Below are 22,773 nucleotides of genomic sequence, written 5' to 3' on the forward strand. Positions count from 1 at the left end.
AGCTGCTGCTGATGGGAGCCCGAATCGCCCGTTTAAGTCGAAAAAGGTGAAATTCGGCAGCGTGGTGAGTTGGGATGGATGATTCGGGGTGAGGGGTAGCACCCGGCTGCTGGTGGTGCTGGGGTTTTGCTGCAGCGTCGCGAGGGGATGTAGAGGGGGAGATGAATGGGAATGGGGGTTCGTGGGCTTCGCTCGGCCCGTGAGCAGGGTGGGGATGCCGTGCGCCTGCCAGCCCTGTCCCCTGCCCTGTGGCTCTCCAGGAGGTGCTGAGCGCCCTTGTTTGTGGTCATCACTCGCCCTGGTGGCGATGTGTGCAGCTGCCCTTGCTGCCGGACCCTGGTGGGGAGCAGCTCCCGGCACCTCCAGGCACGCTACGTGGAGGCAGCTTTCCGTGGCCCTTCGCTGTGCTTGCAAACGAGAAAATCAGCACGAGGATTTTCCGAGGTAACCCTCACCGCGACGGAGAGCCGCTCCCTGATCCAGAAAGCACAGAGCACAGCCCCTTTCCTGGTCGGGTCTCTTGGCCACAGCCATTTACGCCGCTCGTCTCGTGGTTTATGGCTCCAAGCTGACGTTGCGCTAAGCTGGCTGGAGCTTAGGTAAGAAATCAAACACAGACACTGGCAGGCTGCCTCCTGCACTCATCGGGGTCACTCGCAGCCACGTTTTCGTAGCTGCTGGAGGAGAAGTCAGGGCTGCCCTGCTTGTGTCCGGCCACCCCGCGTCGGTGCTGTGCTGATAAAGGCGCCTGTGGGAAGATTTGGGAAATTCAGACTGTGAGGCAGCTCTGGCAGCAAAGAGGCTGCATCCCTGCTGCTGGTGGCCTTGGCGATCTCATGCTGCACCCCCTGCATGAGTTTATTTCCCTGTCTGTTTGTCTCCTGACCCCACGGAGGAGTGGGGAGAGCAGCTGGGTGGGTGCACGGCAGCACGGACCCGGGCAGAAAATGCTCCTGGAGGTGGGCAAGTGGGAACGAGAGCGGGGCTGGGGAGAGTCTTGCCGTGGGCAGCATGGGCTGAGCCTGCCCCCGGGTCTGCTGGCTCTGAGGGGACTTCACTTGGCAGGTCACATTTACATTTATTTATTTATATTTTGATATATATGCACAGTTACATTTTATTTATATTAATGCATTTATGCATATATATGTTCTTTACATTCCATTTGTGTCCAAATTAAAATGCATTTTTATATGCCTAAGTGCATATATATGAAATGCACAGAAATGCCTAAAAATATCCTCTATATTATATACACATATATTGATATAAATGTATATATAATATTTTCAAAGATATGCTTAAATCTATCCATATAATACCTACTTTATACATGCATACAAGCACTTAGACCCGTACATATGCACGTATACACATTTCTATATGTACTCTACACATACCCACACCCCTGCTCCTGTCCCTCCCCACTGCCCCAGCCCAGGCTCTGCACCACTTTGTGCCCAGCTGCAGCACGTTAGGGGAAAAAAAATAGAAAAAGAAAATTTGAAACCAGCAAATGCTTCCTGTCCCTGCCAGCTGAGCCAGAGGCTGCCCGTAGTGCCACAAGCAGAACAGGTGGAGCAGAGTGGGGATTTGTGCCCAAAATAACCCAAAAGGAAAGCCCTGAGCTATGGGCAGAGGCTCCTTGCTGGCTGCACGGGTGCAGAAGGTTTGGGATTTCATTTTGCAGCAGCGCCTTGGCAGGGGATTTCTGCCCTTTCTGCTCCGTTTGGGTCAGAGGAGGACTTGTTTTTGCTAGGAAAACAAGAACTAGGAAAACAAGAAATATTTCTACAGAATGTCATGCTGAAGAACACGCAGAAGTCAGTAGTAGAGAAGACTGAGAATCGAGCAGGTTTCTGTGGGTCTCCTTTGGATGGCGTGACCCAGCTGTGAGGTCTCCTTTTCCACCTGCCCCCCTGAGCAGGAGGCATGGAGGTGGCACAGGCTGAGCCCAAGAGGCTCAGAGGCAGGGTTTTTTCCCAAAATAAAGGTTTTGTTTCTGTTTGTGCCCCAGGTTCTTCCCCGAGAGCTGCAGATGCATCTTTCGGTGCATTTTGTCCTCTGCGCTGCTTTTTTAACCTAACGTGGGTTTTCTAGCTGCAGGGGGATGCGTTCTGGGGGTTGGAGCCGGGCATGGGGAGAGACGAGGTCTGGATTTCGTGGTGTGCCCACCGTCACCGTGCCCAGCTTCCCGTGGGATTATTTCTGGGGGAGGACAGGTCTCAGGTGCATCCCCTCCTGAGGATGCTGCCTCTGCTCACTGTGCCCTGCCAGGAGCCTTTCAGGCAGCTCGGAGCACGGCATGCCGCCTTCTCCTTTTAAAAGGGAAGAATAAATGATTGATGGAAACCAAACAGCAAGAGAGGCCCTGTTTGCTGTTCGCTCTCCCCGACCTTGGCCCGAGGGCTCTGCTCCTTCCCCAGCACGCCCAGCTCGGGACCTGGAGACACCGAGGTGAAAATGCAAAATGGGTCCAAATCCAGGGCTTTCCGGCAACCTGAGGGGCTCTGTGCTTCGGCCCCTGCAAACGGGGAAGAAATCACTGCCGGGATGGGACCCAGCACATACAGCTGGACCCCAAAGCAGCATTTTGTGGTTTTTTTGATTTCTGTATTTTTTCAGGGTGCCAACACATTCTCGCCATGGGACAGGTTTGCTTTCAAAACCACTACGCTCACAGGATGCGTCACTGCCCCCTTGCAGCCAGAGCTCAGGGGTTGGAAACTTTTAATGTGACACAAGCACACCGCTGGTTCTGTGGCAGAGGGATTTTGTGTCTTCTTCCTTAAGTTAAAATAATTTTTATTATTTTTTAAGATGCTGGAGGTCAGGAGCCTCCTTTTCACCTCCTTGCCCCAGACACAGCTGAGACACTTCTTGTACTCCTGGCATTACAAATGAGCTGGCGGATATTTAGCTCATTGTGTGGCTGCCACGCATGGCACGGGCTCTGCTTTCCAGACCCAGGGCTTAATCCTGCAACCTGCTGGGCATTTCCAGCCATTTAAACTTCTGGGGCATTCCCTGTTCCCCCCAGAAATGGCTCCTGCCCCTTCGCAGGAGGGATCCCGAATTCCTGCTGTGATTTTCCAGGTGGATGCCACGAGGAGCGGGCACCCACACAGAGCTCCCCAAGCATCCCTGGGCAGCGAGAGCATCGCTCGTGCCCATCAGCGGGGCTCTGCCTGCCCCAGGCAATGAGTTTCTGCCTAGCTGGTCCCAACGTGGGATTTTTTAATTTATTTTTTAAGAGAAAATCCAGCGGAGGGGAAGGAGTCAGGCCCTGGCTTGTGCTCGGATGTTCCTGTGCAGGAGGGGAGCGCTCAGCCCGCGCACGTCCGTCGTGCCACATCGGCAGCTGTCCGCCGGCCAGGAACACGCGAAGGTGCCTGTAAATGTGCGAGGGGAGCGCTCGCTCCTGCCTTGAGTGGAAAAACAGCTCCTGCTGTATTCCTTGGACGGACGGAGCTGCCTACCCGCTGGAAACCCCCGAGGATGCTGCACCTCCAGAGCTCGCACAGCTGGGGAAAAAATCTCCCTGTGAAATGAATACGGCTGAGGGAGGCGAGGCGGGGATATTCCTGGCACCGACGCGTTTCTGCAGGCGCGGGGGATGATCGATTCTCTGCCGTCACGTTCAGGAGGCGACAGGCACCGGGTCAGACCCAGACAGGGCCGGGAACCATCAGGCACAGAGCTGCTTCGGGTCGGACCAGGAACAGTCCCAATAGTCCAGGCAGGGGGAAGGAGAAAAGTCTGTGCTTGGCTGCTGTATCCCCAGCCCCAACCCGGCTGGGATGCTGCTTGTAGGGGAAAATCCCTCCTCTCTCCCTGCACAGCCAGTCCCAAGCCTGGCCCTGTGCTCGCTGCCGAGGCACTGGAGGAAGAGGAGCAGCGATATTCCAAATTCCCCCGTGCTGAAGCCAGCGGGCACGGCTCTGGGGGAAGGCAGGAGCTGTGCAGAGCGAGAGGGAAATTCTTGGCATTCTTACGGCTGGGAAGGTGGAATTCAGGTGAAACACCACCCCCAAGGTGGACAGCGAGACTTTGGCTTCTGATCAGCATGCTTAAATTGAATTCAGGGCTATTTTTTTTTTTGGAGTGGACTTAGATCTACATAAACGCACTGCACTGGCAGCTAGGGAGGGAAAACTGAGCCCAATTTTGCCCCCGGTTGTGGCAGATTTTGGGACAGCCGTGCTGGGGAGTGCAGGTGGGAAGGTGCCAGGGGGGCTCTGCTACCTCTGGTGCTCAGCACTAAGGGGCAGAAGGGGGACACCGTGGATTATCCCCGGCTGGGAGCTGGGCTCTGCCTGCAGATACCTGGCAGGTTGGCTGAGCACAGCTCCTGCACCGGTGCCGATTAAAGGCAGCACCAGCCCCATCCAGCAGCTTTGGTTCCCCCAGTGGCTGTGATTTTCCCTCATAGAGCCACGTTTTCTCCCCAGGGCCCCGTTTGATCGCCGCGGGTTGGGAGCCATGAAAGGGGACGATGTGTGTGAGTCACGGCTGGAGCTGTAAAAGGCAAATCGATAAAGCGACCTGGGAAGTGCTGCTTAATGGCTCGAGGCAATCTTACTGGAAATAGGAGCGGTTCGTCCGTAAATCAGCGCTTCAAGTCCTGCCGCCGTCGGCAGCAGGCGACGTTTATTGCCTGAGATGAGAAATTGGAGGTGGATTTTAGCACCTGGGGGGGAATTTATTGTTTTTCCATGGACCCGGCAGCTCCCAAGCACATCAGAAGGCCCTGGGGATATCGGGTGCCCCTGGAAGGTGGTGGCAGCCCCTGCTGAGCATCGATGTGTCCTTGTCACCGTGGGGAGCAGGAGGCAGGATAAGTCCCCATCCCTATCCAGTGCCATGTGGGTGGAAACCACAGCCTGGTGGGCTCATAAAAGCTTTACGATGGGCTCTTGCTGTGTGAGGAGGGAGGTGAGGGGCTGGCAGCACTTGGTTCGCCCTGGTGGGATCACTCAGGGTCCTGATGCTCACCGGGCACTGGAGCTTGGGTCTCCTAGCTTCGTGGTGTGCCCTGTGACATCGTCAGGGGAGATGGGGCAACGAGTCTGACCCAATTTTAGGGTTTTTGTGGTGAAAAGATGACGTTCTGCCACATGGTGGTTCCCAGCCTCGTTGCACTGAGGTCCTGCTGTGGTGTCCTCAAGGCCAGCAGCACCCTGCCCGTGCTTGTTCCCATTAGCCAAGCCCCCCAAGCACTGCTGCTGCTCCCAGCCTGCATTTTGGGGCTGCCACCCCATTAACTCCCTTCACCTGATTTATTTGCCCCCCCAACATGGCAAGCAACCTCCATTTCGGGGCTGCCCCACGGGATCCCTCCTATCCCTGCGATCCCACGGGCTGTTTGTCTGCACAGGGCAAAGGCAGCTGGGCCAGAGCCCCTGCACGGAAAGAAAAAATGCAGTTTTGGTGGCGGCGAGTTAAAAACAAGCCCAATTCAGGCTCCCCCCTGGACCCTCCACGTGTCGCGTCCCCCCCCGCCGTTTCCCGCCACCTCCGGCCGCGCGGGAAAAAGCCGCGAAGTGGGCGTGGCCAACCTCCCCTCCTTAACCCCGCCCCTCAGCTGTCAATCCCCGGCGGCGGCCCAATAGCGCCGCGCGACACATGGCGGCCCGCGGCCAATCAGGGCGCGCTTGGCATTTCCATGGCAGCCGCGGGGAGGGGGCGGTGGCGACCGGGAGGGGTTGGGGGCGGGGGGGCGCAGCCGGTGCCGGTCCCGGCCCCGCTCCCGCTCCTCAGCCCCATTCCCGTTCCCGGTGCCGGCCCCGTGCAGCCATGGTGCGGCCCCGGCCCCGGCCCGGCCCTGCCAGCGGCGGCGGCAGCAGCAGGGGTGAGGCGGGGGGCGCTGCACAGCGCGGGGGGGGCAGCGGGAGGGGACCGGGGGACACCGGGGGGGGGACACAGGGACACCGGGGACACCGGGGGGGGTCCGGGGTCGCTGCTGGGCGGCTCCGTGCGGTTCCTGCCCGCTTTGGGTGCAGCCGGTGTTGGGGAGGGTCCCGGCGCAGCCTCTGGGTTCGGGGAGGGGGGAGGGAGGGGGTGGGGGGTTTGACCGCTTTTTGGGGTTAAAAAGGTGGGAAATGGGAACTGGTTGTGATTTAAAGGAAGGGTTCGGTGCGCCTGGGAGGTGCGCGGGGCTGCTTGGGGGAAGGGGCTGGAGGTGTGGGTGGGTCTGGGGGTGCACAAACACGTCTGAATTTCTCTCTATATATATTTATAATATATATCTATTAGATATATAAATGTGTGTATGTGGGGGTGATGAGGGAGGCTCAGGGTTTTGGGGCAGCCCCCCCGCACCGTGACAGCTCCAGAGGTTGCGGGGGGACCCCGCGATTTGGGGTAGGGGCGCTCGGTGCAAAAACTTGGAGACCAGCGGGGGCTGATTTGGCCTTTACAGCTTTTCAGGTTAAAAGCAAGCAAAAAATGCGGGTTTAGGGGAGTGTGAGAAAAATGCCAGCGAACGGCACCGATGGTTGTTTGCATGTCTGCGTGTCCCTGGGGTAATCCCAGTCCATTTCCATCATCCTGCCCCTGGAGCTGCTCTGCACCAAGCCAGCCTGTGCCCAGCCCTGCTGCCTGCGTCCTGTCCCGGGTGCTTTCCCTCAGGTGAAGTGCTGCTTGTTTTTTTTGGGGGGAGGGATAAAAACTGCTGGTTGTGCTTTAGCAGCCTTTATTCCTGCATAAATAATGGGGAGAAACCCCGAGAAATCGGCTGCAGGGCTTGGGAGCCGGGATGACTGAAAAGGGTGAAGATGGGCTTGGTACTCAGCTTCCTGGCCCTTCCTTTTATTTCTTGCTTGGCCAAATGTTGTGCTGGGGGTTTGCCTGCCAGTGCCGTCCTCTGACCTCGGCATCGCTCCGATGCTGTTATGTGCCGGGTAGCAAGGCGTGATGCCCAGCCCTGGGGGAGTCCTTGAGATGGCTGTGCTTGGGAGACATCAAAAATGCTTCCACAATACCTAAATGATTTTTGGAACAGTCTCTTAAATGAGTTGAGGCCGGTTTGGATAGCTTCTTTTAGTGGTATCCTGTGAATATTTCAGCTGTGTTCCTCGGTGTTGTGCTATACCATTATCGTGTAGCTGTCAGCTTTCCTATGCAATCTTCTTTGTGGTGAACAAATGCAAACGACCAGAAACAAACCAGTGCATTGAGGGAAAGCTTTTATGGAATTCTTGTAAGACCTCTCTTTAACTTTGACTTAGAAATATGCAAAGACCTGTTGTTCTATGCAGCAGCTTCTTACTTAAACTATTTGATGAGCTTAATGTGGAACTTTCTGTAAGGAATATATTGCGTCTTCTAAAAATGCGCTGTTTTGAAGAGGATTCCTGAGAACTGTCAGGCTCTGCCACCGTCCTAGTATGTGCTTTTACAGTGCAGTGCCTGAGAGGAAAATATATTCACAACTGGTGACTTGAAACACAGTGCAGATGGGAGGATAATTACTAAGAAAACTTTCTTTTCCTTGGATTCAGTTGTGGAAGGCTGGTTATCGACTCTTCAGGCATTTCTCTGCTGGAATTGGAACCAGTTGAATCAAGATCAACAAGTTTTTGTGCATGGTTTTATTTTGCTGAAGGGAGGAACCTCTTACAATGTCTGTACCTCAATCTTTTAAAATAATGGTAAGGGCTTTTGACCTTTTTTCGATTTCAGCACCGCTGGTCCTTTGGCTCTGGGACATCTGCATCACACAGGAACCCATTTGTCTATTATTTTTTTTGTGAGACGTGTATTAGGTGACTTTGGTAGTGTATCCTTACTACAGAGTACATGGCAGCGGGAGGTGGCACCTCTGTATAACAACATCTAGAACCTTTTTGCAGCTGTGTCTTGTGTGTACAGTGTGAACAGGGCTTGGAAGAAGAGCGGCTAAAGTCCAGCAGCTGAAGAGCCAGCCAGCTTTCTTTCTTGCTGCCTTCGGGGAAGCTTTTATGGGTATGTTTCTGCTTTTTTGAGCAAAGTGGCCTTTGGAGAGCTTGGCAGCCAGGAGCTGTTGGAGCTCCCTCTATGCAATGAAGTGCTAAGGCTGATCCAGATAACTGCGTCGAAAGAGCAGCGCCTGTTGCATCTCGCTCGCTGTCTGCTTACCTTGTTGGCTTGGAGGTTAAGCAGATGCAAGGCAGCTAAACTGAGTAGCAAAAACTCCTAAACTGCTGTTATCCATTGTCGCTCTCTTCTGCTTCTGACTGTGCAAGCAGAAATGAAAATGCTGCTTGGACTTGCCAATGTTCACCATGTCGGTTTCTTCTTTTTCTCCTCTTGCTCCTTCACTCATTTCCTCCAGTTAATTACCTTCTTTAGCTGTGCCGCTGCCAAATGATTGTTCTCTCCAGTTTCCCTTAGCAGATTTGTACCACAAGCACTGGCTGTAAGGGCTGAATCCAGCAGTCAGACTGCGGTTGTTCATCTGAAAGGTGGTGTTGCTGGAGTATCTTCTTGATACCATATGTATTTTCTTGGTATGGTATGGTATCTTCTTGGTACCATAACTCTTGATTCTTCCACTCACCACTGTCCAACGCAGGACAGGGGGTGCAAGGCTTCGAAAAGGACGACTAGAGCCTGGTAGCCTGTTGACACAGAGCTGAGAACTATCTTTCTTCTCGAGAAGTGTTGTGGTCAAATGTGATGCGCATTTAGGTGGATGCAGGAGGAGGGGGCACGTTGCACAGAAATCGGGCAGTGCTCCTGTACTTGCTGTTGTAGAAAGAGATCTGGTGGTCAGGATGCGAGCCAGAACCTTGAGAAGTAAAAGGCAGGGACAAACTAATCACTGAAAAATGCTTTATGTGTGTGGCTTTTCTTCGAGATGGGTGATGCAAGTGTTGCTGTCCTGTTTATTTAGCCTTGGAAAAATCCACTGGAAGGAGGTAGGTGATGGTCATCACTCTTTGCAGTCTCCCAAGGGAAAGTGTGCCTGCTACAGCTTGGGAGGGCTGCTTCATGCTGCATGGTGATGGATGATCTTTTCTTCCCCAACACAACTTTTTCAAGCAATGACAAACCCCAAACTGTTTTAGCATAAAATACAAATGAATGAATTGCCTCTTTACTAAGCTAAAATCTTCAGTGTTTCTTGGATGAACTTTAGGAAAATAGGTCTTGAGCTACTGCAGATAGGGGCAGGGGGGAGGAGGGAGCTGGTGTGTGCAGAGCGGGGAGACAAAGCAGTCATTTTGCTTTGTTCACATCTTCTTGGGGCTGACTCATCGGTCTGACTTTTCTGGAAATAAAATTCAGTTACAGGCACTTCTAACTCAGTGCTTAGTTGCACTTTCTTGTAATGAAACCTGTAGATCCAACTCTGTGCTATTTCTTGCGCTTACATTTGCTGGGCATTTGGTTTAGTCTGTCTTTTGAAACTGGCTGCTAAAGGCCTTGTCTGTCATCGTAGTGATCTTTAACTTCTGACTGCGGTGTTGTTTTTTCTGTCATTTTCCTATTTTTTATTAAGAATTGCCTGTGCTTTTAGCTGGAGTGGCAGCTTGCTCTCCTCAGGTCCCAGCAGGTGAAAACCCCACCATTCTTCAAGGCTCTGCTTAAACGCTAGCTGGGGACTGCTGATCGCCCTGCTGTGATTTTCAGACGCCGTCGGTTTAGTTGCTGTTAACAGCAGAACATTAATGACTTGTAATAATTCTTCAGGTTGACACTGATGCGATCCAGAGTGCTCGCTCATGTAGAGGAGGGAGGAGGTGGAGTTTGTTGATTTGTGAGCTGCTCGAAGGGCAGTAACTTCCATATGTCATACTTATCTTGAAGAGCCTTATGTGTAACCAGGGGCCCAGAAGGGAGCTTGCTAGCTTGTAGAACAGATCGGTTTGCTGAGAGGTGCCTTTCTGTCAGCTCCTGTTGGATTCCCGATGTACGAGGCCCTGGCCTTGCTACGTTTGGCGGCGGCTGTGTGCTCCAGGTACTGCTCCCAGGCAGAAAACAGCACGGTGGGTCACAGGGCAGCTTCAGCCTGGCTGCTTCTGCCCTGTCAGCCTTTGGCAGCGTGGGACTTAGCAAAAATTGCTGCACCAAATGAAAAGGTTTGTGGTCGATTGGTGTGTTTGTGTGTTTGTTTGTTTTTTTCTGGTATAAAAAAAAAAAAAAAAAAAAAAAAAGGTATATGGATCTGTTGCTTTTGTATGCGAGTGGTCAATGCTTAATGGTAATTTAGGAAACCAACTGAGTCTGCAGCACTTAGTGCATTCGGTGCTGGGAGTGAGCCATCGCTCCGCCTTGCCTGACCCGTGGATGGGGTGTTCCAGCCTGCGTTCAGCAGGCTTTGCTCTGACACTGCTGCTGCTTCACCTCCCTTCTGGCTTTCACAGTGATATTCTGCCATAAATGACCCAAGTAAAACAGTTCATGCACTGAGAGGCTTTCCTTAGTGATCAGCTACCTAACTTCTGCATTTGGGGAAGATTAGGGGCTTCAAGGGATAGGTTTTTATTAGTTTGTAAGTCAAAGAAAATCTTTGGTTTGGTTTTTTTTTTTTTTTTTCCGAAATGAGTCTTATGGCATTTACTCAAACTGAATAATGTTGGGGATTGTATAAAGTGTAAATATTTGCACATCTTGTATGCTCTGCAGCAAAATCTGTTCCTGTTGTGCTAGCTCTTTCTGCAGAAGACTTTTAACTAAATCATTACTGTTTCTAAGAGCATTCAGAGAGATTCTGTGTGGTGGTTGCTAGTTTTAAGCAGCACAGTTTTCCTTCCTTAATTAAAAGTTAGGTGTGCATGCTGCATCTGCTCAGGAGAGAGGCTGTCTGCTTTTCAGTGCTGTGCAGCTATTGACTGAATTTTGTGTGTGTATATGTGTATTTTGTGTGTGTATGTATGTATATATATGCTTTTATTTTTTTGAGTGCTGTTTGGAGGGTGTTCACTTAGTTTTGGGGGATTCTTTCTGTGGATATCCAGGCACTTAAATTAAAGCCAAGGCCAGTGGCTGTCAGGTGGAATGGGGCTTGCTGTGGCGGAGCACTGCTGCCACAGGTGCCTGCCAGCCCTCCTGGGCAGCTTCAACTATAACAAAACCAGTTGAGCCCCAAATTCCAGTTTACTTTGGGTAGCAAAGACCAATAAGCTGAACTTCGAGCACACTATTGCGACAGCCGCAGGTTGGAATCAGCTTTGTCAGCGCCTCAGGGCCGGGCCCCTCACAGCGCTTGCAGCCATGTGGTGGGGAAGGCAGCGGCCAAGCAGGGGACGGCCCTGGGGGTATCGGCTTGTGAATCCTGTCACAGACTGAGCTTCTTATGGAGGAAACACTTCAGTCAGTCGTGTTTCGGAACAGGGTCGGCATCAGCGTGTGCTCAGGGGTGTGTCGTGTTGCTGACAGAGATGGAAAAGTGTCAAGGAAGCCAGTCCTTTAAAATGTTGGCGGTACCTCAGTCCTCGGAGTGCCTGGCAATTAAAAGCATCTGTGATTCATACCATTCAGTGAGTTATTTCAGCCCTGAAAAGCAAGCCCATGCTTAAAGTATCAATTAGAGTATGAATTTCATTGGAATTTGGAGAGGAAGAGTCAGTTTTCGGACTACTTCCTCTCAGAAAACAACAGCGTACGTGTAAAAGAACAGTCTATACAGTAACTGTTATGGATGGAAAAATAAAGGTACAGGGTACAGGTTGGCGTGAACACAGCAAGGCACCTGGGCAGCTGAGGTGGCAGTTTTAGGTAAGCCAGGGCTGAACATAATCCACTGGTGTTGGCTGCAACTCGTGGCGTCTTCCTAAGTCCTTCTTACCAGTGCCTACATTGGACAGCGGACAGCTCTTACATCTTTTGTTTCTACCTAAACCTTTTATTTGATCTCACGTACACGTTGGCAAGTGATCTAATTAAGTCTTTGGTTCTCATTTCATCTGTAAAAATAAAAAATTATGTGTAAATAATGCAGTTTTAAGGAGTCCTAAATGAAAACTATCATCAGTGAAAACCCTCGTTTTCATTTTACGTGTCTTGGGGTTTCAGACTACCTCCTTATTACAGCTTGGAAATCTTTTAGAGTTAAAATTAAAAAAGAAGTTATCTAAAATATTTAGTAATAAATGTGGTAGCTGTGCAAACCCTTACATTATATTACCCATCTGATTTGTTTCGGGTTCTGTCATTGTAGAAAATAGTGCAATAGCTATTTGAAAGTAGCTTACAGGAGAACAGTGGTGGCTTTTGTTGTGGCAAGTTCATTTTGTTTCACAGCACTGAAATGTCCTCCTGTCACCAGGTAATCATAGCTGCTTAAATTGTAGAGTAGGGCGTGGAATTAAAGCCATATTATTGATACCTCGTGAAGTAGACATGTGGTCATCCTTGTTTTGCCATTTTTTTTCCCGTTTTTTTGTAAGAGTTGTGAGGGTTTAAAACAAACTGAGTAATTTACATGTGATACAGAGACGGAAGGGAGATTATACCGTGACAAATAGGTTAAATGCTTTTTTTACAGTGTGTATTTCTGCTCCGTACTATAAATACGAAATGACTTTAACCATAAGCTCCATGAAGACGGGCTGCCAGGGTGGCTTAGGAAGCCAAGTTGCCTTACTGGTATTGCCACTTGACTTTTGATTTGTCACCTGGGTGCTCGCCATAAAGCTCTTTGTGAAATCACAAAATACTCAAATTCTAAACTTCAGAGCGTTACGTTTTGTTTGGTGCGGGAAGACTGGTGCTGTCATACCAGCAGAAGCGCGGACTTACCCAGATGAAGTAGAAGCTAAAAGAAATAACGAGCTTACCAGCCCTGCTTAAAAGGAGCACAAACCTTATCTGAAGGTAGAAAGCAGCATATACTTATTCTGGGAATGCTTTATTACATGCAAAGCTTTAATTCTTTTTGCTTGTATGCTGATGGCAAACAGGATTGGTTCTTCTTTCTTCCCAATTTATTCAGTTTTTAGCATTTCAGCAAATGTTTCTCTGGAGATCAAAATGCTGCGTAAGATGTTGGGGGAGAGGTTGGCTTGTTTTCATGTTTTTTAATCAATGGAATGATGAATAATTTGGTCTGTTTTTTTTTTTTTTTTTTTTTTTTTTATAAAAATATCTTTAAGAAAAAAATAGGTGAAGAAAACAAGGTAGGATGAAATCCTTAGTTTTCTGTATCTGCTTTGCATCATCTCAATACTGGGATGGATTAAAACTTTCAAGTCAGCATGGGTTGACTCTTTTGTTATTTAAATCACGGCTGATTTTACTTTTAATCTTGGATTCTGTTTATAGTTTTTAATGGTGATAACGTTTCTTTCATCAAAGCTTCTCTTGAAATTAAAGTTGAAATTTACTTGTTGCAGGCTATTTTTCTTCATTGCATAAAGCCCATGATCAAAAAATGGAGAATCTCAGGGTTGTTTCATAACTGTGAAACGTCTTCCATCACCTCCTGTCCTCTGAAGGAAATGGAGCATGTCAGGCAATGCTGAATATAATGTATTTATGGGCAAATGTGAAAGGGGGCAGGTCTTGTCTTTTGTCTTTGTTTTCCCTGTAAAATCCTCGCTTAGCAAAGCAAGGTGTTTTCTTAAGAGTTGTTTTTTCAGTTTGTAGAGTTCCATATAAATAATGGCTTTCCTTGACTGCAAAATTTAATGGTAGTTATCCAGTGGTGGAATTCCTTTAAATATACTGTTACAATGCATCAGAGAACTATGAAAATAGCAACTATAATCGCCAATCTTATTATGTTTTGTGTTGCTGCTATGGGTAAACAAGAGTACTTTTTCTTGTGGGGTATTTTTGTTTAGACATAGCCTTTTGTGGTCTTAATGCAACACCAGGAGATGATAATTGCATTGAATGCTGTCAGATGTTTCTGTTGCTGATTCATCATGCAGTTCTTAACAAAACTCTTTTTTTTTTTTTCTCTCACCAGACATTAACTTATTTTGGATTAGGATCTCCATGGCACGTGAACTAGAAAATAATCCGAACTAGAAGGTCTTGTTATTTTGACGTGACAGACATTATCAAAATGGTTGGAAAACTCAAACAGAACTTGCTACTGGCATGTCTGGTGATCAGTTCAGTGACAGTGTTTTATTTGGGCCAGCACGCGATGGAGTGTCACCATCGAATAGAGGAACGCAGCCAGCCTGCGAGGATGGAAAGCGTGAGAAGCACAGTAAGAACTGGTTCCAATGTAAATGCGAATAAAACCTTTGCTTACAACAAAGACATGCCTTTAATATTTATTGGAGGAGTACCTCGAAGTGGCACGACTTTAATGCGTGCCATGCTTGATGCTCACCCGGATATTCGGTGCGGAGAAGAGACAAGGGTCATCCCACGAATACTGGCAGTTAAGCAGATGTGGGCTAGGTCAAGCAAAGAGAAGATCCGGCTGGATGAAGCTGGAGTCACAGATGAGGTTCTGGACTCAGCCATGCAAGCATTTCTACTGGAAATCATTGTGAAACATGGAGAGCCTGCACCGTATTTGTGTAACAAAGACCCTTTTGCTTTAAAATCCTTAACTTATCTTGCTAGAATTTTCCCCAATGCCAAATTTCTTCTCATGGTACGGGACGGTCGTGCATCTGTACATTCCATGATATCCAGAAAAGTCACAATAGCTGGCTTTGACCTGAACAGCTACAGGGACTGTTTGACCAAGTGGAATCGTGCTATAGAAACTATGTATAACCAGTGTATGGAGGTTGGTTTTGAGAGGTGTATGCTGGTACATTATGAACAGCTTGTATTGCATCCTGAAAGATGGATGAGAACTCTCTTAAAGTTTCTTCGCATCCCATGGAACCAAGCAGTGCTGCACCACGAAGAAATGATCGGAAAAGCAGGCGGTGTTTCTCTTTCCAAGTGAGTATGCGCGTTCCTCTTTTTATCTCGTACCTTTTTAAAAGGTAAAAGAGTACCTTTGGCATATAGAAGTCTGGTCATAACTTGGTTTCGGTGTTATGTAGCTAGTGGAAACTTATGTAGTTGGAAAGCTGATTTGCAATGTAGATTATATGCAAAATAATAATTGTTAACTAATGATTTGAATCACTTGTAGCACCCACTGAACAGTTGTCCTGATAACATGCATATAGAGCATGTGAACTGGCAGTTTAAGATCAGTGTAACTTAAATATGGACAGCTAATATCAGCCTTTCTTCCAATATAGCTTTGCTTTTTCTTGTGCCCTAAATAAACCTGAGCTGTTCTTGTCTAGACTGGCATTATTCATCCTAGCAAGATCACCCATCAGATTTCAGGAACTTAATTATTGTTGTCAATGCAAGAATGGCCCTCGAGTCGTATTTGCCAAGAACGTACTCTTCCAGGAAACTTGAGAAATTGTTCCAACAAAATAGAAAGCAGAATTGGCGTGCTTTTCTGTTGGCATGTGCTCCTAAAAGGACATACACTCTGAATAAAATTAACCTTGTTGTAGGCAAATCTCTCGGTATTCTGTCACGCCATCTGTGCATCTGACCTAACCACTTTCAGAGACCGAAATCTATCTCTGATTACAAAGCTCAAGTATTGTGAAAGGAGAAAAAAACAAACGAACAAAAATCCTTTATTTATTCTCCCATTAAACTACCAGCTCTTCTGGTTTCTCTTCCAGTTTTACAGCCAAGTTTTTGAAGTATGGGAGTTGGTTGGGCGTTACAATGGGGAAAAGGTGTGAATGCTTGAATCTTTTTTTTTTTTTTTTTTGTTATGACAGATCTATCTGCCAGATTGCATGTCACTTTAATTTCAAAAATAAAAAATAAAAATAAAAGGCATATCTTAGCAGCAAGACATCCTCAGTTAAATTCCTTGGCTTCTGCATTTTGAATATTTATCACCGACCAAGTGCTTTAGAGTAACAGAGGTAGCTTGCACAGCCAGCAGTGTGAGCTGCGTGGAGACGTGTCAAACTGTTGAATACAGAGTGATTATTTTTCCATCTTTTAAAGGTTTTGAGAAATAAAAATTGGTAGATTTTGTTTAATGCCTAAGGAAATGGCTATTGTGTAGAATTCTTAATATAATAGAGGGGAATATGGTTGCAAGCACATCATAAAATTTGTTACAGCTATCAAGAAGGCATCTCAACTCGTTTTTTGCAGTATTCTTGTTAGCAGATTGAAGCCTTCTGATAGTGTAACCCTGGAGCAGTGTACTCTTGGATGTCTCTGCAGTCTGTGTCTGTGCCTGAAATTCTCTTCAGTTATCTGCTTTATGTTACTGCTTCCCCGTGGCAGCTGAGGGGGGAGTAAACTTACTCTTACTGCCATAAAAAGGTGGTTGCCAAGTTCTGCTAAGTGTCCTGTAAAATAACTATGCAGAATGCCATTTCCAGTAAATTATTACTGCCTTACAGCTTCCAGATTTGTATTTGTAAAAATTAATGGACCTCTAAACTATAAAACTCAGTAGCCCTATCGAATTCACACAGTTTCAAGTAGTATTTTGTGCTAAATCTGGTGGAATGGGATGTGAGGAGTTGAGAAAGCTTTTGTTCGTGTCTGTAAAAGTTATGAAAATATAATGTTGAAAGTAAAATGTGGCTTTGTGAATATTCTTGAATCAGACTTTCAAATTCAAGAAAAGAGACTCAAGGAATTTCAAGACAAACCCATATGAAAATAATCTTATTTTTGTGACCCTCAATTCAGCCTGTTCATGGAATTCTTGATGTTTTTATTATCTCTTGCAAGATGATATGTGAAAGTAATTTATTATTGCAGAAGGCTTTGGCAATAGGGAGAAATGGTTTATTAATGTTATGTCTGTATTGTTTCTGTCTAATCAAATACCCTTGAAATGCAGGGTGAGATTTGTTTTTTCGGTTGCAAGAGACCTTTATAATTTGATAATGACTTCAGTGACTCAGTCTTTTGAGGCCTGTAGGGAAAAGAAACAGTGAATATGAAATTCTGGACCTTGGATGTCTGTTTTGTGTACGTACTGGGAGCTCAAGGCCCCCATTTTGATCCCCTTCAGTCCCTCACCTCTCGTGCACCACCCGGGTGCCCCAGGCCAGGGCTGCTGTGTGCTGGGGTCCCTGCCCAGAGCAGGTGTCCCAAGGAACTTGTGCTCCTTGGAAGGGTCCTGGCTACGTAGTTTACCCTGAATTTCAAAGGCTGTGCCACAACTTACCAGGTTTTGACAGCTGAATGCCTCTCAGTGGACTTGACAGGAGGAGGATGCAGTTGTGCTTGGCCTGTTCTCAGCTGCAGCTGAGTTCTTTATGGCCCTGGGTGCGATGGGCCATTGAGTTCCAGGCTCAGGTTCCATCCAGCCTTGTTCTCTTACGACTTAGGATTTCTCTTTAGGCTTCCCGGGGAATCCTCTGTGCTTCATAGTGTGAATATTGCCTTCTTTTAGCAGAAACAACTGAGGCTGGAGCAGCAGAGCTCTGTATTTCGGCTACTAGCTTTCTCCCACCTGACCTTCCAAAGGACAGAGCTGCAGATCACCTCAGATAATGTGAGGAAACCCAAAAAAGCAGTATCTGCTACATAACAGCTCTGTCTTCTCACAGAGCTGTACTTCACCACATGCCTGGTAGCAAACGCTTCAGGCTGTTCCGTAATGGTGTATTAAAATCAGATCGCTCAAATTATACTGCAGCTTTCCCTGGCAGGAAGAGCACATTACAAGCACCAAATCATCTCTGAATGTGAGCTTCCCTTAAAAGATACCAACACGCAGACCTAGCCTCTGTAGCCTGGTAGAGAGAATAAGAAGACCTAGGTGAAACTTGCTCCCCTGCTGGCTGCAAGGTATTGGGTAGGGTAGAAAGCCTCAAAAGTTGAGTGAAGAATGAGCTGCTATTATAACCTGCAAAGGCAGAGGTATGTGTAAGGACTTGAGAGAATGAGCAGAGAAGCCTGCCTCGGTCATCTTCCACTTAGCTCTAAGACTTTTTCAGACCTTTCAGACTTCTCGGATCCCTTTGGTATCCGCTTCAGAGCCGTGACACCTGCTCAAGTGAGGCCCAGCATCAGGATGCCCAGAGGTGTTATAACAGCTGGAGGGTTTTTGAAAAGAAACTGGAAATTTGTTGTCTAGAAATACGTAAAGCCACTTCAAGAAAGTGACCATGGTATCCCTTAAAGATCTTTATAGTGATGTTATATCTAGTAACAGAAAGTGAATATTTAAGAATGTATTTTTAACTCATTTGAAATTAAAACTCTTTTAAATGCAATCCGTATGAGACGGAATGAGGCTGTAGGTCAGTGCAAGGTGCTTTTTTTTTTTTTTTTTTTTTTTTACAGCTGTGTCTAAAATGTATGCGTGCGTTATTTCTCTTCCAGAGCTAAGCTATCCACCAAGTGACTTGCAGAGCCCTTCAGGAAGCGAGCTGACTCCATTTGCTTGTATTCCAGACTCAAAAGCTCTTATGCAGAAGTCTTTTATTAGCACCATTAGGAACTGGGCAGTTTGTATTTAAGCTTCTGACTTCATGTCTTCCCCTGGCTGCTTCATTTGAGGAAACCGTTGGCTGTCGTCATTTCTTCTCCTGCGTTTGCTTAGTAATCCCTGACTTTTTTTTGCTGCTGATCCAGCCCTAGCCTCACCGTTGTTTAATTTTACTTGCTATTTCTCCCCCTCCTCCTCCTCATTTTGTTTCTTACCCAGCTTGAGAAACACTGCAGGGGTTTTAAAGATGTACACCGCAGACCTTGTAGTAGTGCAAAACCTGTTGTTTGAAGTAATTGCCAGCGTGGCTGTTCCAGGAATGCATGGCCAGGCAGCAGGCTGTAACTGGTATTGTTAATGTAGCTCCGGCATTTGCCTCCTAACTGAAAACAGCTGCGGTGACCACTGGTGCAGAGAAATGTCAACCCTTTTATAGCAATTTCTATTAGGCTTACTACGAAAATAGCTGTCTAGGCAAAATTGCTTTAGAATACGCTGCTTTTAATATATACCTTGCTTTCGTTTCATTCTAGTACAGATGTAGAAGGATGTGGGGTTAGCCCTGTGCTCCGTGCTACCAGCTGCTTTCAGAGCTCATATGGTCCCTGCAGTTCTGCAGTGGAACCTGGCAGTGCTGCCAGGCCGCATTTGCCATGTGCACACATAATCAAATTTGTTGAGACTTGGTACGTTTACTTGTTTTGCTTTGTTTCTTCTTTTTCTGTTTGTTTTCTTTCTCTCCTGCCTGCTCTCTTTTCCCTCCATATTCCTCAGATATTCTTCTGGTCTGAAGGATCTTTTCCAGTAGTTGTGTTTTACTTTTCTTCCCATTGTAAGTGATAGGACAGTAAAAGATGTAGACAGGAGACCAAAAGTGCTGCAGCATATTTTGAATGAGCGCCTAGGAGCAGCTGAGCCTGGTTGCCTGTCTCTTGCCACCAGGAAGTGTTCTGTGCTGGGCTTTTTCTTACCAAAGACTGAAATGACAGCGGGGCAAAGCATAAACATTGAACTGTGCTTTTACTTCAGAACAAGGTATCCTGACCCCCGAATCCCATTCTGGGTTCTTGCCTTTCTTTTTGAGCTACTGAAAATGGTTGAGGAGGGTAAGGCTTAAATTCCTGTGGTTGTCCTACAGTTTTTTTTGTCGGGTGCTTACTCATCAGCTTCTGTTCAACACCTTTTTGCAGCAATCTGCGAAGGCCCCGCTTGCCAGGATGGTTTCCCCCTCAGTGATCATTTCCCTGTCAGGTTTGTTGTTCGTTCTGGTTGTGTTTGAAGCACTCCAGCCCCTGACCTTCCAGCACTGTGTGACTCACTTCCCTTCTGTATCCTGGAGAATTTGAGCTCTGATGACAAGTAAAACTGAGTAAGAAGGTAAAGGCTGGTGTTAAGATGAAATTGAGCTGATGACTGGCGGACGTGCGTATGTGTTTGTAATCTGGCTTTCATCGCACAGCGCGCTAAGCATCTGGGCTGGATGCCCCGTGCTGTTGGGTTAATGCTTGCCCCCTGTGCAAGGGCTCTTCAGCCTCTTTGTGAACTCATCAGGTTAATGAAATAACTGATCACACTTGCCACTTCTGAGAGCTGCGTGACTTCAGCTTCAGGCTTCTTGTCTCAGAAAGTGCTGGGAATATATAAGGAATGTCTTTCTCAGGATGTGTTTTCTCGTACTCTGCCTGCTGTGTAATTCTGAAGAATGAGCTGCTCGAGCATCACATTTGAATCTCGGTGTTCTCATGCTTTGTTTCATGCAGATGATGTACTGGCTTTATTCTTTGTAGAGTTATTCTGCTTTCAAGTATACCAATTTTGCTTTCTGGGTGGTAGAGCTTTTTGTGATTAAATTCTTCATGATGTAAACGATGCCCAGGAAGGATGATGACTGCAAGTGGCTGTGACAGCTGGATGCTCAGCATCAGACTGCACGCAGGTTTAGCCAGCCAGCAGGGGCTACTGACACAGTGCTGTACCTTACAGCATTACTTACCAAGCATATGAAAATATTCCTTTAGGCATCTTGTATCTACAGATCTGATGTTAGACTGCCGTAGAAGAAAGACAAGCCCTGATATCCCAAATGCATCTGCATTTTTCTTTCTGAGTTCCAAAGAAAGTTTGGAGAGCCTTAGATTACTCAGCCTGCTCCGAGTGCTGCTGGCCTGTTTCAGAAATAAACACAGTAAGGAGGTTTAAAGTTTTCTAATCTAAAAGAAACAAGGAACATGGGAAAGCAAATTGATGTCAGATTTCTTTAAAAACAAACAAACAAAAATCCCACAACCAGACTAGGGTACAAGAATGAAAGACTTGAGGACAGTTGATTAAATGAGCAACGAATTAGTTATTTTCTAAACAAGGTACATATGACACTTAAGATTACTCACTTGCCTTTCTTTAAGAGCTGTGTAATGAACAAACTCTCCATCAGTTATAGGGATGGTCATGAAAAATATGACTGCAGTCGGTATCTTTGTCACCTCTTTAAAAAAAAAGTCTTTCATTTGAGATTTACATTAAGGTGGTGTAATATTCAAAAGCGTCTCTGGAAATGTTACTTGTCCTATTCAAAAAAATGAGTTTAGTCACAGGGATTATCATTTAGAATACAACTTTCAAGAGTAATTAAGCCAATGAAACAGCTAATGTGGGAGTATGTCAGTGGGAAAACAGCTTTATATGTAGGTGTGTGCATACTTTTCACTTAGCAGATATTTGACTTTCATTGCTCTCTTTATGTAAAGAACTTGCTTCAGCATGCTCTCTCTGAAAGCCTAGAGCAGAAAGCATGTACAAATTATTCTTCTTTCAGCTGTACATAGTAAAACTGCACTTCCCCCCACTCTGTAGGAACATGAAATTTTGAGAGGGAAAGAAGAGGGGAAAAGCAACCAAGCAAGCTAAAAGTCTTCCTGGTAGGAAAGGATCAGATATTAGTTGGGGATACAAAATATAACCTTTCTTTCTCCCTCCACAGAGTTGAAAGATCTACTGACCAAGTAATCAAGCCAGTCAACGTGGAAGCGCTGTCGAAGTGGGTTGGGAAGATACCTGCTGATGTTCTGCAAGATATGCCAGTGATCGCGCCCATGCTGGCCAAACTGGGCTACGATCCCTATGCCAATCCACCAAATTATGGGAAGCCAGATCAAAAAGTTGTGGAAAACACAAGGAGGGTAAGATATTTACGTGCGTTTAATTTATTTACCAAGTGGATGTGAGCTATAGAACAGAAGATTCTTTTGAAGTCCATTTCTAATAGCTTTTTGTACTTAAGTGATTTGTTTTCCTTTCTGAGTGGGGGAGAGGGAAGGCTTTTGTAGGACCATGGGCACTGAAAGTCTGTCTCCTGCTCTTTGTGTTCCATTTGGTTCCTCTTCCTTCCTCCCAACCCCAGGCTTGTGCTGTGTTCTGTGTGTAGCTGAGCCTCTTGAGAATCATCCGGATAGTTTTGGAAAAAAGCTTGCTTTCTCGCCCGGTCATCAAACTTGATTCATGAGCTCAGCTTTTTATGCATGAGGGTTGGCAGAAGCTCTTTCACAAAATTGTTCCCAAACACTTGGTAGAATTTGAAAAGTGACCCATGGAAAATAGCCCAAGATGACCAAAATGTCAGTTTTTCCAATTATTTGCTGTCCTTTGTAGAACAAACAAAAGATGCAAGAAGGTCTGGCGCTGATTAACCTAAACATGAGGGTTTTAGTCTGAGCTTAATGTTGGAATTTGAATAGTTAGGCTATATAACTGTTTATCCCTGGAGGTATCCATTGAAAAGCTTATTACCATTGTTTGAAATAAGAATTAATTAACTTTTCAGTTCTGTTCATTTAAGAATGTATACTGTATTAGAAGAAGGTGACTCTTGCTGCTGTAGCAAAGTCATCACTGGAAAAACTGAACTAAACAATGTGAAGGAACTGTCGCTAGCCTTCTGATACTAAAAATTGGTCAATGTACTTTGCTAATGGGCTGGATACTAAAAAAAAAATGCATTTTGTGTAGACTTTAAACATTTTGTATTGTCTCTTTTTAGGAGTCCTCTCTGAGAAACATCCATTAAGCAGTTTGATCGCTGTATTAGAGGATGGTAGGCTGACAATTGTAATAGCTGTTAGCTCAGAATAGAAGAGGTTACCCCCCTATTCTGGAACAGCTTATGGCTAATGTTTTGTAGGTCTTATGGTACTAAGTGTTTTAAAAGGCTCACAGGCAAGCTAACTTCTGCACTCAATTCAGCCCGATTGCAAAACAAACATAAAAAGGTGTTCAATACCTCTTCAGTGAGCCTTGAAAACAAAATCCTCACATATCTACCAATACATACTGAAAATAGTGACTGGGATCCAAATTTATATTGTATTTCAATAATTTATCGTTGATTT

The 22,773-nt window shown here is 46.6% G+C and overlaps 1 protein-coding gene across 11 annotated transcripts in view; it reads left to right on the forward strand.

Moving 5' to 3' along the window:
- TPST1 (tyrosylprotein sulfotransferase 1) overlaps positions 1–22,773 on the forward strand; it is a 34,993-nt gene continuing 12,220 nt past the window's right edge. For 4 of the 11 annotated variants that reach the window (XR_004254091.1, XM_032200876.1, XM_032200885.1 and 1 more), the window contains exons 1-3: positions 12–64; positions 13,898–14,841; positions 21,369–21,567. Coding sequence is in view for 10 of the 11 variants with exons in the window: in XM_032200876.1 (XP_032056767.1) it covers positions 13,997–14,841; positions 21,369–21,567 (1,044 nt within the window). In the remaining variant the exon portion in view is untranslated. Of the gene's footprint in view, positions 65–577; positions 600–5,731; positions 5,852–6,130; positions 6,149–6,278; positions 6,631–9,753; positions 10,065–12,781; positions 12,802–13,897; positions 14,842–21,368; positions 21,568–22,773 lie in introns of those variants that run through there. The other 7 variants (XM_032200879.1, XM_032200883.1, XM_032200882.1 and 4 more) reach the window with 7 other exon arrangements.

This window comes from Aythya fuligula, chromosome 20 (assembly GCF_009819795.1).
Source record: "Aythya fuligula isolate bAytFul2 chromosome 20, bAytFul2.pri, whole genome shotgun sequence".
Taxonomy (NCBI): Eukaryota; Metazoa; Chordata; class Aves; order Anseriformes; family Anatidae; genus Aythya; species Aythya fuligula.